Consider the following 15,034-nt stretch of genomic DNA (forward strand, 5'->3'; position numbering starts at 1 on the left):
TCCCTGCCTCCCGGGGGGTGGGTGATGTTCAGGAGCCGCCTCACCTCACCACTGCTCCTCTCCTGTCCTGGTGCCCTGGAGGACAGTGTTTTAGGCTCTGCTCTACCCTTCCTAACATGTGTTCAGCTGACAGCATGCTCAGTGGATCCCCTTCTTGAAGTTCTTCGCTTTGAGGTTATTTTAAACCGTTACCACGGACAGTTCATGAGGAAGTATGGGATCCCCTCTTCATCCAGGTGCCTATAAACTGTTCCCCCATATCCTGTGGATTAGAAGGAGGGAGAAAAGTAAGGGACAGAGACATCTATATTAATGCTGTCCCTTTAATTGCTGCACAACACCTGGGTATCCTTTCTGTGGGTGGGTCGGCTTTCTGTGCCTTGCAAACCAAGAATACCAGGCAAATAAAAAACTTGACAAATAAAGACGAGCTACCGATAAGACAGCAAGACGTGTCTCCGAGAGAGCACTTGGAGACCATGTCGGGATGAAAAGGAGGGCAGGATACTTGCAGTGGGGACTGACTATGAGTAGCTCTGGGTGGCCGGCACATGGGGTGTCCCACAGTGGCCTCAGGAGTCGGGTTTGGGGGCTCAGGGAGGGACAGCAAGGGAGCCTGAAGCAGAAACCAAGGCACCTTGCAGGGCCTTCGAAGCCCAGGGGAGGAATGTGGACTTGCTCCTGGTCCTTCAGAGAAGGACCATGTCCTCCGTGTGCCCCAGCAGCAACGGGTCCGTTTGAGGCCAGCAAGAGACTGGGAGAGGAGGGAGGAGGCTATTATCATGATCCTAATGAGAAACGATGATAGCTTGAAGGAAGGCAGTTGCACTTGGTGGAGAGGAGGGGAGGGCTCTCTGCACTACTGTTTACGTGCTGGAAGTCCACAGGACTTCTCTGCAAGAATGCGAAACTGGCTATTCATTTTCAGCAACAACCCATGTGAGGCATTCATGTGCTAACTTGGCTGATGAATACACTATTCTTGTAACTTGGTTGGAGAAGAATTACATGAAGGGTATCATTAAGATGTTAAAATGAATGCATTACATATGTTAACAAGTGTATGAACCCTGTATTATATCCGGCAAACGGGGTGTTAAATCCTTGTTCAACCAGCCAGATGTCCCTGCAGCTGCCGTGGGTACTGCAGAGAGAGGCAGCCACCTGAGACCTCAGCCATGAGCGGGTGCCAGTGGTTTCTGAAGCATCTGGCTGTACAAATTCCTTCTTCTAGGCTCCGACTGACAGGCTCTGACTGACAGGCTCCGACTGACAGGCACCGCCTGACAGGCTCCGACTGACAGGCACCGCCTGATCACACAATTCACGTCACCACACCCAGGTGGTATCTTCAGTCTCTGAAGCTCAACCTCCAGCAACTTGACCTTTTCAGGGAATCTTTACAGACAGGAATGTCCTCAGTGGGAGCTTCAATCCACTCCTGTCATTTCGTAAGATTATAAAACACAGCAATCAAGCAAACAAGGCCATTTTAATAACATTTGCTCTTGAATCGGGATGCTATCGAAGTCTGGTTTGGGGCAGTGGTCCAACTGAATTTGCAAAAGCAGGCTTAACATTTGCTGTCAATGTTGAAATTACCCGGAGCAAAATTTTCATAGCTCCCCAGAGGAGCTGGAAATACTCATAGGTGTTTGTATTTATTCTTATAGAGTACAATCTCTCCTAAGTGCCTTTGATTTATCAAGATTGAGCGAGTTCTGAGATGTCTCCCACCTCCCTATGTTTGGTGAAAGACCCTAAAACATTTTAGAAGATGTTCGAAAGAGCCTGTGCCGATCGCCCGAAGACCCGGTCTGCACTCTTCAAATTCACCCTACCACACTCTGGGCATTGGGCTTCTTGGATGTTGAGTTCGGGAGAAGTTGAAAAGAAGCAATCCTAGAGACCACAGTTACACAATCACATCGATCTTTGGTGTGCTTTCTTTCCTGGCAGAGAAATTGTGAAATCGCAACATTTTTCTATGGGTGAAATAAAAGTCGAAATAAAAAAATTATATCGGTTGTTTTCTTGTCTATTCGGATGTACTCTGACAGCAAAGATGAAAAGTTAGTGCAGTTTAAATAGGAAAATGCCACAATAAGAAGATTAAAAAAATGTTGTGAAATTTCCTCAGCTCTATTGTTTTTAGACTTTGGAGTGGGGGCAATAGCAATTTCCAATCTGCAAAGGAGGGCTGTGGTATCCCAGGCTAGTCAATGCTGGATGGTGCCCACTAGGTGGCAGTATGTCAGAGGGTTTCTTTTTCTATTGCATTGACAGCAATTTCTTTGGCTGCCTACCAGTAGTTAGTTTTTCCTTTTTGTTTTGAAGGGTTAAATGAAGCCATCATAATTGAGGCCCAAATTATGCTTATCTGAAAATGCATAATTTTGCTGGAAAGCCTACTTGTTACAGTGTGACCATAAAATGAATTCATTCATTCATGTGAGTTTTCTTAGTAACTTCTAGGTAGTGATCCTTGTTGTCATGGGTAGGTTGTAGAAACTCGGGGGGGGGGCAATTCTTTTTGTCCCCTGCATGTAACAGTTGCTAAGCATGCTGTATTCTGAGAAGGCAGATCGCTGGTCTTCCTGAAGAGCAACTATTGGGTTCTCTTTTGTGGCTCTTAGCGAAGACCTTTGAGAAAATTGCAAGGAGGACTCTGCCCAGGTTTTCACCTTGGAAACTGTTTCTGGCTCCTGCTAAAGGCTGTTTGCTGGGAGGTGTGTCAAAACTACCTGTCCTTCCTTATGATCGTGTAGACCACATATGCACAGGATGAACTATTTTTTTTTTTTAACTTACAGCTGGATTTAAAATAAGATAAACACACATAATATTCTAAAAAAGATCTCTTTCATCTGAGTAATTCATTCAGAGGAGAGAAGTTGGGATATTCTTTGTAGTGTTTTCCCCAGATTAGATGATCAGAACTTTTTGAATTCAAAGAAACCAGAAGCAATGTCTGAATGATAAGATCTGGGAATAAAGAACCGTACATTTTAAGACACTCTAATTAGTGTGACAGAAGTGGAGGACTAGAGTGGATAAAACTAAATGCAAATGTGCTGCTTAGAAAATAAATGGGATTGTCAATTGGGGTGAAGTTGCAATTCTCCTTTAGAAGGGTTTTCCTATAATCTTGAAAATTAAAAATATTAGGGGGGCATTCAAGAAAGATCCATGCTTGGCATATACATAGCCAAGTATCTGTTCTTTGAGGAAAATGACAAACCAGAGTAGCTCCTGCCGTGTGGTGTGGACTCGGCAGAGTCACAGTTGGAGATCGACGCCCGTCATGGGGTCTGCAGGCTCCTGGTTTGGGCACTTCAGCAGCCAAACCCTGAACATGGGCTCTGAGCCTGTTTTCTGAAGACCCTGGAAATTCTGAGACCATATTTCCTGATGTCAAGGCTCTTTTTTGTCAGATTTTCCAGGCAACCTGCAGGGACTTGGCAGTCAGATCTCCAGTGAAGATAAGCCTCCTTTCAGACTTTCTACTTCAGGGAGGAAAAAAAAACCCTAAGGATTTCTTGGCAGGCGTAGGGGAAGAAAAAAAAGATTTTTTTAAAAGATTTTATTTATTAATTTTTTGAGAGAGAGAGAGAGAGAGAGAGAGTGAAAGAGTATGAGAGAGATCACAACCAGGGGTGCGAGACAGAGGGAGAAGCAGACTCTTCCCCTGAGCAGGGGGCCCAGTGTGGGACTTGATCCCAGAACCCTGGGATCATGACCTGAGCCAAAGGCAGACGCTTAACCTACTGAACCATCCAGGTGCCATCCAGGGGGAAAAAAGATCTTTTCCCCTCTCCCCACTTAGGTTCTCCAGTTGGAGCTTTATAAATTAGACTGATAAGAGAAAGATGAATAAAAGAAAAGCATAGGGGCACCTGGGTGGCTCAGTGGGTTAAGCCTCTGCCTTCGGCTCAGGTCATGGTCTCAGGGTCCTGGGATCAAGCCGCGCACCGGGCTCCTTGCTCAGCAGGGAGCCTGCTTCTCCCTCTCCCTCCGTCTGCTTACTTGTAATCTCTATCTCTATGTCAAATAAATAAATAAAATCTTAAAAAAAAAAGAAAGAAAAGCTTATGCAGGTATTGAATGTATGTTTCCTACAGAAATGAAGACCTGAGGAAATGGTTAGCCTGATTGGTTTTTATACTAGGTTTGATGGACAGTGGAGAGGTGCAGGGAAAAATGTGACAGGACAGAAGAGTCTGAGCTATGGGTAGTAAACTGGGGAAATCTTAACAAGGCCTGTTTCTCCCAGTTCTTCTTAGTGTCCTTCCATCTTGGAGCTAAGGATGCTCATTTCCGCTAGTTAGGAGGAGAGCGCCTCTCATGCGAGGGTCTTATGACCTGCTTCAGAGGAGAAAGATGAGTCAGAGGGTCCTTCCTGCACCTGCCATTCCTCACATTCCTTCAGCTTTAAGTATGCAATAGGCTGAGGCCTTATATTTTGGGGTAGCACGTTCTGAACCCCATGATGGACCACTGAAATTTTTCTGCCAGCTTTCAGGCATGTGTTTGGTGACATTTGTAAAGGGACAGGGATGTACAGCTCTGAAAGAGGAGTCAGGGGCCGAGGTTGAAGTCCCAGCTTTATGGGGAGAGCCCTTATTCTCTGAGCCTCTATTTCCCAGTCTGAAAAATCAGCGTAGTGATGATCACCCAGCCTCTGATTCTAATAAGAATCAAATATACTAATATAAGGGAAAATACTCTGTTAGCTATGCATGTAAGGGATTATTTAATTGTCAGCATGAATATGTGGAATATATATATATAAGTTGGGAGAATATAATAAATCTATGGCCAAATACAGACATCGCCAAACAGCCATTCATGGGAGAACTCAATTAGTAATAATGTTTGTCAATGCCGGCCCTATATTAGAACCGCCTGGAGAGATTCCTTTAAAAAAAAAAATACCAAGTCAGTATTGGACTAAGTGGAGTTGGGGCCTGGGCACCAAAGATGTAGTCCTGGAAAAATGTCCTGTTTATGGTTGACATCTATGCATATCATTTTGAGTTCAAAAAATTGGGGGTGAGGTAGAGATACACGAACAGATAATAAGAGTACATTTTTTGGTAGCCTCAGGTCATAGACATACCATGTACTGCCTTTGCACATGGAAACTTCTCTATAGGGTTTGAGAGGGATTGCAACTTTGGGGTACCTAAGAATGGGTATAACACGAAAGCAGCATTATATGATGGGTCTCTAGCTAGAGTTCTAATTCGTCCTGATCAGGACACGTTAGGGTTTCTTTTCTTTTGTTCGTTTGTTTTGTTTTGTTTTTTGGTATTTAGGTTTTTTGTTGTGTTTTGCTTTGTTTGTTTTGTTCTATTTTTTAGCAGTCATTGAAAGTGCTTCTGAATGGTCCTGGTTATTGAATTTTCTTGTAATGAAAAGTTTCTGTGACAATTCTGACCTAGGAGCCACTCCTTAAATGGGCAGGAGAAGTTTATTACCAGGTGGGAAAGAACAAACTTTCCCTGCCCGTTTAGTCAGTGACTTTAGTCTGCTGCTTTTGCCTGGGTCTCAACCTTCACACAATGTCAGATTGGCCCATCTCTGAAATCCTCTGGGATGTCAGAGGGATTGCAGTTCTCAGATTGAGGCTCTAAGCCACCAGCACTAGCTCACCTGCTAGAAATGCAGAATCTCAGGCCGTACCCAAGACCTACTGAGTTAGCAACTCGGTTTCAACCTGCCCTCTGGTAGACTGTGATGCATGCGAACCTGAGGACTACTGAGCTGGCACATAAGCTTTCCCATTGTTTTTCTCAATAAAAGGTGTGTTTTTCTTCATAGAAAAGCACGAAGCAGACATTTGGAGACATATGCCATACTTAGCTTTGCTTCTCTCCGCCCCCCCCCCTTTGATGAGACAAATCAGGCCTCGAGGGAAAAATGAAGGGCAGCTTTATATTCCTGAATTAATCTGTCATCAAGGATCCTATTTCAATATTTTAAGAGATAGTAATCAGGTAAAGAAACATTGTATATATAAGAGAGTCAGTATGTATAAAGACATATTATATTGTATGTGCACCTGGGTGGCTCAGTAGTTAAGAGTCTGCCTTCGGCTCAGGTCATGATCCCAGGGCTCTGGGATCAAGCCCTGCATGGGGCTCCCTGCTCTATGGGGGAGCCTGCTTCTCCCTCTTCCACTCCCCCTGCTTCTGTTCCCTCTCTCACTGTGTCTCTCTCTGTCAAATAAATAAATAAAATCTTAAAAAAAAGACATACTGTAAATGTATAAATATATATACAATTTGTATCTCTATTATAAATGTATATATAATGAATAAAGATACAATGTACATGTATATACATACACTTATATAAAGCTGTAAAGACATACACATATATAAAGATATACTGTATATACAAATATATAAGGATACACACAATGTATAAAGACACACTGTGCATCTATAAATCTCTGTTATAAATACAGGGGAGACTAAACCAGGAAATTCCAGAAATCAGAGTACCACTGGGAATCTAGAAGTCATAAGAAGAGAGTTGGGAGATTGGAGATCAGCTGGGGAGAAAAATAAATCTTGGATGGAGAGGGAAGAATAAGGCCTGGAAAGGGCCACTGCATGGCACCACTCAAAAAGGGCTGCCACAATTTGCCTAGAATTTCCTACAAGCAATGCTCCAGCGTTCTGTAGGGCAGTACCCTGGGCCTAGGCAAGGGCAGAAGGCATCCCTGGATGAGCGCCTAAGGTTTCTTTGTAAAAGGTAGTCACACTGTGACTTCTTTAGGTAACAGAAAACAGTTGTGCTATCTCCTCCAAGGGTCTTTAAAAATAGAATAGATTTGGGGGGACGGGGGGGGTATAGGGAGAGGGTGGTGGGGTTATGGACATTGGGGAGGGTATGTGCTATGGTGAGTGCTGTGGAGTGTGTAAACCTGGTGATTCACAGACCTGTACCCCTGGGGTTAATAATACACTATATGTTTATAAAAAATTTAAAAAAAAATAGAATAGATTCTTACCTCTCTTGGGAGTCCTGAAGGCAGAGAGAAAAATCAATGGTATTTTTAGAATCCTTCTAACTGTTAACAGTTGAAGTTGTGTTTGCCTCTATCTATCTATCATCATCTATCTATCCACCTATTATCTATCTATCTATCTATCTATCTATCTATGATCTATCTCATAGCCCTTCTCTTGAGATACTCAAGAGATACTCAAAGAACTTAAGTTATATGGCTGATCTTTTAAACATCACAGGATGGGGCTGGGGGCAGGGGGGTGGGAAATGGTTAGCATGGATGGCCATCCCAATAACAGAGAAATTAGGAATCTCCCAAGAGTGTTTCTAGTATCTAGGTATTTGAAGTACCAGACACTCTGCTAAGTGCCTACATGCATTTAATCTTAACCTCCCGCCTTCTGATAGAGGTTCTATTAATATATTTAGTACAGGTAGGTGGCTGATAAGGGATTTGAACTGAAGTTAAATCTGACGTTTCACCCACTCCATCTTAATAGTTAGTGGTAGGTGGGGTCATGATTCAAATGGGCATGCAGTTACTTACCTATCAGATCCTTCATTCTCAGGGCTCAAATAGAGATATGCAATTACCTGTGCTCTTTTCAAACTTGGGCTCTTTCTTTTTCTGGTTTGAGTTTCTTTCCCTGCCTTTCTTCCTTCCTCCCTCCCTCCCTCCCTCCTTCCTTCCTTCCTTTCTTTCTTTCTTTCTTTCTTTCTTTCTTTCTTTCAGATTTTATTTATTTATTTGAGAGAGAGAGAGCAGGAGCCAAGTAGTGGAGCAGAGGGAGAGGGAGAAGCAGGCTTCCTGCTGAGTAGGGAGCCGAGGCCGGGCTCAATTCCAGCACCCTGGGACCATGATCTGAGCCAAAGGCAGACACTTAACAGATTGAGCCACCCAGGCACCCCATCCTGGTTTAAGTTTCTAAACCTCTATTGGTGGAAGTATTTTAACTTAATTATTGATACTGTAAAAGCTCTGAGACTCCCATATAGTAATTTAAGTACACTGATTTTTTTTTTAAATAAAAAATTAACCATTGGGAGCTAGGCATTATTCACTTTCCTGTGAACTGAACTTCATTGTAGTAGCAGGAATTCACTAATGAAATAGACATAAAAAGAGCTTCCCTAAAGATTTAAGAGGGTCATATATTTTGTGGTAATTGTTATCTTCCTAGTTAACTTCATCTTCATTTATGTATCTGCTACAAATTCTTAAGTATGTCTAATTATTCTAGGTTTTATAACGTACATTGTCTTCTATTTCCTCTTATTGTCCAAAGTATTTTGTTAGATGGTATGTGTGTAAAGCATACGGACATAACTCTTTGGGATGAACATCTGTTTTTTAAGATTTTTAAATTTATTTTAGAGAGAGAGAGCCTACACGTGGGGGGAGGGGCAGAGGGAGAGAAACTCAAGCAGACTCCCCACTGAGCATGGAGCCTGACACAGGGCTTCTCACCACCCTGAGACCGTGACCTGAGCCGAAACCAAGAGTTGGACACCCAGGCACCCCAGGTTGAATTTTTCTTGATACTTACCTAGAACACCAAAGAATTTCACTGCCTACACGTGCCTGGCATTGAAGGAAAGAAGATGAATTTATCATTAAGTCCAACAGTCCTAAATTCTTATGGCTTGACTAGAAGAGTGAATATATAAAAAAGATTTTTGTCTTTTCATTTCAGGAGTTACAACATATTAGATCACAGCACATCAGAGCAGAGAAAGGTAAGCATGGTTCTGCATGAATATTTGAAATCATATAGGGTCAGTGTTCTTGGGACTAATGTGGTTTCTCTCCTCTCCAGCTATGATGGAAGGTTCATGGTTAGAACTGGCCAGGAGGGGCAAGCCTCATACTCAGCCTTTTGCTCATCTCACTATTAATGCCACTGACATCCCATCAGGTAAGTTCCATTTGCATCCAGCCTGAAAAAGATTTCAAGAGTCCTTTATCAGTCCACTTAAATACTCAAAACTATTATTAGCTGGTTACTAAAATTTTGAGAGCCCTTAACTTGTAGACCAGAAGAAGGATCGTTTGGTACTGAGTTGATGATCTCTACTGCGGAAACAGTTATTGTCAACTCTGCCAGAATGGATGTCATCGCTTTTCATTTTCAGATCATCAAAATGGGTGCTTATTTTTAATGACTTCCAGTTGAGATTGCAGAGCTGGGAAGGGCAGTCCCTTGTTATTTTCATCTGTATTTCCCCAAACCAAAGTTGGTACATCCCCACCACCAACCTATGAAGTGTGTGATTTATGTCCTGCAGAATTCCAGGTAGGGTCTTAACAGAGTAATGTTGAAGAGGCAGTAGCCCTCTAGAAAAGGAGACACACTCCTTCCCCAAGGGCTTATTACTTCCTCTGGATAAGAATTTAGCTCAATGCACTGGAGAGCTGAATATCTTTTAGAAATGAGGAAACCCAGAGCTCTGTGCCTACAGATGTCCAGCTGTGTCCTAACCAATGTCCCAGCTAGCCCACCATGTAATCCCCACTGGGACTCTCTACCTTGGGATAGGTGAACATCCGAAAGATTAAAAGAACATTATTTAATAGAGTGTCAGTTGACATTATTATTATTATTATGATGCCATTTGTTTAATATAAAATATGTACCAGGCATTTCACTGTATTCCTTACCTCTGCTCTTACCACAACCCTGCAAGGTAAGTGATTATCATTCAGATTTGTAGACAAGGAAACTGAGTTCCACATAATTTATCTGCTCAAGATCACAGGGGTGGTAGGTTTAGAAATTGAGTTCCACTCCAGTTGATTCCCGAGTCCATGGTTTTTACACTACAGGCCATCACATTCGTACCCTGTAGCCAGCTGGCTTTGTCAGAGGGAAAAAAATTCAGAGCCCTTATGTTCTTATTTTCTCATAAGAAGTAAATTCCTACAGTCTTAATAGAAGGGGCTTGCAGACTGACGGCCTGGGTATGGAGCCCCATCGCACTACATACTGGCTGTGTGACCTCATACAGATTCCAAGTATCATTTGTGTGTCAGTTTCTTGACTGGGATGGAGAGTCACTGGGTGGCCGTGGAGATTCAGCGAGGCTAGGTCGGAGCATGCGCACAGGCAGGCTGGCCTCTAGTAAGCACTCTGTGAATGCCACTTGTTACTATTATTTGAGTTTTATTAAACGGTTATGCATATTGCACTTTGTTCCAAAAACGATTTAAGGCTAGTTTTTCTTGGAGTTAAAAAAAAGACCCAAGTTTTCATAGTGATTTTGCCATCACTCTCGTAGTGCGGGTCGCGGAGCCATATTCCCTGACTGCAGACGTGGAAACTGAGAAGCCAGCGTCTCGGTTGGTAGCACATTTGCCTCGACCCTCTATCCTGCCCCAGAGACCTGCTTCATAAACAGATTTTCTCTCTGCACATGTGGATGTGCACCGTCCATTGAAGGGACACTAATTTTCTGAGTGAAAACTGTTTTGCATATTAGCAAATGCAATCAAATTAATACCGATCAGCTGTTTGTGCAATGAACGTACTCTGCATTTATCTTTTCAGTTCATTTTAAATGGCATATGATAAATATTACATTACACCGTGTGCCAAAGTCTGTTTGGCAATAGCAAGCGTGTTTTAGTTATAAAGCTCTCTCTTCAGGCATCTAGCATCAAGTCGTTGCCAGAAAACAAGGCAAAACTCCCAGTTATTTTCCGACGGTTATTGAGTTTGTGAGTGAAATGAAGTCATGTATGCTCCGTTTAAGAAAATAACGTTTGCTCCTCCGGCTGAGCCAACAGCTTCTCGAGTCCATGTATCTCCCAGTTTCTGGCCAGTACTGGATTCTTCAGAGGAAGGTGGCTTTAATTTTGCATGTTCATTTTTGGCCTCTGTTTTATATTTATTTACACATAAGAAAAAAATCAGAGCCTGCCTTCTATTGACTGTTAGCTTATGGATTTGCAAATCATCCTGAATAAAATGCATTGGGAGGTATTTTGCAAAGCCAGACTATAAGGCTTTTTTAAGGGGGCGGCTCAGGCTAAAAATTTGGACACGCCTCTTCCCTAGCGCCTAATTACACTGATCTAGGGGATGAGGGGCTGGGGTACAAGGTTGTCAGAATACCTTGTTAGTCACGGAAACCCAGGCTTGCCATGTGTGGTCCCTCAACTTGATCACAGTGTATTTTTCTTTCCTTGTCTCCCACTCTTCTCTATTCTTGAGTTTTCACATTCATTCACACTGATAGCTTTCCTCTCTTTACCCTCTGCATGCCGTGTGCATTCCATTCTTTGCTCTAACAGTTCCGCTCTCTGACACTACCCTCTCTCCCTTTTCTCAGCTCATCCACATTTAATTGAAGTTCTCCCCATCCTCTGGCTCCTGTGTCCCCCCATTGGGCTCAGTGCTCCTGGTCTCCATTCATTTCTGCAACGCTCACTTAGCTGTTGCCTAATTGAACTTCAACCAAGTGCTGTGGGACACACAGCAATGAAGATACTGTGTTTTCCATTTTATATGCCTATTTCTTATTTTCTCCACTATTAGTGCTAAGTATCTTGAGGGTATACTGCTTGATAAAATTCTTAATTATGGGTAGAGTGAATCCCCATAGAAACCCCCACACAGATATTTATTGAATGACTGATCAACTAAATGAATTGGTGAATGGATGAGTGGATGAATAAAAATAAAGACGTGTTTAGTAGGGAATATGGACACTCCTTCCAATTGACTAGCTAATGGCTGAAGTGGTATACGGTCAAGGTTCCTGACTTTTCTCCTCTCCCTGTTTCCTATTCTTTTCTGGCCTGTCCAGTCTGTACCTATTAGCCCTTGGTCTAACACTAACAGATCCAACCCAGTGAGAGGGCAGACTTTACCTTAGTCATTCTGCTTCTCTCTGTTAAGAGTCATCATAGGAGATAAACTCTAAGACAAGTCATGAATTGAGAGAAGGACTGAATACAGGAAGAAGGTAAGAAAAGAGAAACATGGGATAATTTTAGATGGGAAACATCTTGAATTTTGTTTGGTCTGTGAATGGATTAGGTGGCTATTTACTAGCCTGGAGGAATTACTTCACTAGTGTTTGTGGGACTGTGATGAATAATTTTGCAGTCCCCTCTTGATTCATTTGGAACCCTGAGATATTTACATTTGGAATGATATTTACATTTGGGGGGATATTTATGCTCTGGATGCTTTCATCTGGATGACCTGAGGTGGGACCTCCAATGAAAAAGAAAGAAGTGTGCAAAAGTGGGTCCTGGAGGCCGCAGTATCTGTAATGGCTTCTCAGGCTCGCTCTAGTGACCTCCTCTGGACTTCAGGAAGTAAACCGTCCTTGGACAGGGTTTGGGAATATTTGAATCAAGCAAAGTCTGGAAGTTCTCTTCCTATGCTTGTCTCTTGCTTTTCTGTATCAACTGCCTTTGGCTTATTCTCTGTCTTCAACCTTAAATGATCTTTCTGATTCTGTTGGCTGAATCCTGTATCTATTTCCATTTCAAGTTCTCAGGCTCAGTAACAATCCAACAAGGTCATTCTTGATTCTTCTGGGAAGAACTCTCTTTCCTTTGAATACTCATAGCAATTATCTGCACCTTTATTTTCAAGGTTCATGCCTTTCTTCTTAACTGAATACATACCATACTCATTTGTCATGTACTGTAGGCACCTTGAGGGAAGGAAAACTGAGTTTTTGTCTTTGTACTCTCTCAGGTGCCTAGCAGAGAGAACTAAGCCCATCTTAATGTATTTCTGCCCTTTTAGAAAATAAATTCTGAGAAAGTATTCTCCCTTTGGAACAATAACCGTTATGCTTTTCTTCAGCCTCATGGAATCGTGAGGATGTCCTTCTCATTGAAGGGGGTGGATTTTAAATCGTGTGCCTTTCCTGTCCTCAGGTTCCCACAAAGTGAGTTTGTCCTCCTGGTACCATGACCGAGGTTGGGCCAAGATCTCCAACATGACTTTCAGCAACGGAAAACTAATAGTCAACCAAGATGGCTTCTATTTCCTGTATGCCAATATCTGCTTTCGACATCATGAAACTTCAGGAGACCTTGCCACAGAGTATCTTCAGCTGATGGTGTATGTCACTAAAACCAGCATCAAAATCCCAAGTTCTCATACCCTGATGAAAGGAGGTAGCACCAAATACTGGTCAGGGAACTCCGAATTCCATTTTTATTCCATAAACGTTGGAGGATTTTTTAAGCTACGATCTGGTGAGGAAATAAGCATCGAGGTATCCAACCCTTCACTATTGGATCCAGATCAAGATGCAACATACTTTGGGGCTTTTAAAGTTCTAGATATAGATTGAGTCCCATATTGTGGAGCATTATTCTGTATTTCCTAGGATGTATGGGGAAGAGTTCTAAACAAGCCGAGAAAGATGTATATAGATGTGAGACTACTAAGGGGTATGACCCACAATGGTACAAGGAGACTCTTTCCATGCTTTTGACTCTGTCGTGAGCATGTGTATCTACCGCCAATGGGAGACGTTGGAGTAAAGTGTGTTACAGTCTAAAGGCTTTCTTACATAATGGCTTTTAAATTTTGTAATGAATTCCTAAAATTATGCCAGATTAGAACAATTACGGTTGCCTTTATATGAAACTGCATTTGGGCTATGGGAGGGGGTTAATTCTCTGGATCTAGCCTGTGGTTATGTGCTTCATGTGGGGAGGGGGTCGTCTAATTGCCAACTGATGACCATCTGAAGGGTTAAGTTCCTTTGAATGGTTACATCATGCTGGAACCTTCAAATAAATACTTTTTCTAACAAGGAGAGAAAATATATGTATTTTTATATAATATCTAAAGTTATATTTCAGATGTAATGTTTTCTGTGCAAAGTATTGTAAATTATATTTGTGCCATAGTATTTGATTCAAAATATTTAAAAATGTCTTGCTGTTGACATATTTAATGTTTTAAATGTACATACATATTTAACTGGTGCACTTTGTAAATCCCCTGGGGAAAACTTGCAGCTAAGGGGAAAAAAAAATGTCGTTTGCTAATATCAACTGTATTATACTTCTTTACTCTTTTTAACTTAATAGATTTTTCAGACTTGTCAAGTCTGTGCAAAAAAAATTAAAATGGCTGCCTTGAATAATAAGCAGGATGTTGGCCACCAGGTGCCTTTCAAATTTAGAAGTTAATTGACTTTAGAAAGCTGACATTGCCAAAAAGTATACATAATGGGCTACTAGAATCTGTCAAGAGTATTTATATAATTATTGAACAGGTGTTTTTTTCTACAAGTGCTGCAAATTGTAAATTTTGTGTTGGGTTTTTTTTTTTTTTATGGAAAAGTTATCAGTGGCTTACCAGCAAAAAAAAAAAAAAAAATCCTATTTTTAATGTGGTAGATGATATTTTATACTGTACAGTAAAAACATTGCCTTTGAATGTTAATTTTTTTGGTACAAAAATAAATTTATAAGAAGACCTGCCTTGTGATGTTGTGCTTCTCTTTCATGTCTGTCTTATTTTGTGATCCCATTCTCTCCAATATGCTGTTGTGGCTTCCATCTTTCCAAAGGTTACTGGGAGGACTATAGATTTAATTAAAAATTAGGAAGAGATTCAATTAAATTAATGAACCTCCAAATTTGAAAAATAATTTACCAAGGGTATGTATGCAAGAATGGAGCCAGATAGGAAATAAAGGCTTCTTCACTCAAAAAAGAAGAGTTTATGTTATGCATCTTTCTTGAGAAATTATCAGTGTTGTACACTAGTTCCTAATGTCCTGTGGGACAATTGAACTGTGGGAACTTTTGAGAGCTTGCCATGGTGAGGAAGCATTACCAATGGACTAGATGCTCGACCTCATGGGAATTTATGTGGGGGAGCTGTCCCAACCCATGCTGGTTACTCACGCGAGGGAGAAAGCAGAAAACAAGCAACTTGCGAAGACACAGGAAGCCATAATTTAAGGCACTTCACATTTGTGGATAAATGTTTCTTGATGGTTGTGAAGAATGGAAGGAGGAAAGAAACAG

At 41.8% G+C, this 15,034-nt stretch overlaps 1 protein-coding gene across 2 annotated transcripts in view; it reads left to right on the forward strand.

The window, feature by feature from the left end:
* The window catches only part of TNFSF11 (TNF superfamily member 11), a gene marked incomplete at both ends in the record, with an annotated part of 30,786 nt that extends 17,448 nt beyond the window's left edge, over positions 1-13,338 (forward strand). Inside the window, 3 exons of one of the 2 annotated variants that reach the window (XM_080799227.1) lie at positions 8,715-8,757; positions 8,838-8,936; positions 12,917-13,338. In XM_080799227.1, coding sequence (XP_080655353.1) covers positions 8,715-8,757; positions 8,838-8,936; positions 12,917-13,338 — 564 coding nt within the window. Of the gene's footprint in view, positions 1-8,714; positions 8,758-8,795; positions 8,937-12,916 lie in introns of both variants that reach the window. The other variant, XM_080799226.1, reaches the window with a different exon arrangement.
* Positions 13,339-15,034: the final 1,696 nt, after the last annotated feature.

This window comes from Martes martes, assembly GCF_963455335.1.
Source record: "Martes martes genome assembly, chromosome: 3".
Lineage (NCBI taxonomy): Eukaryota > Metazoa > Chordata > Mammalia > Carnivora > Mustelidae > Martes > Martes martes.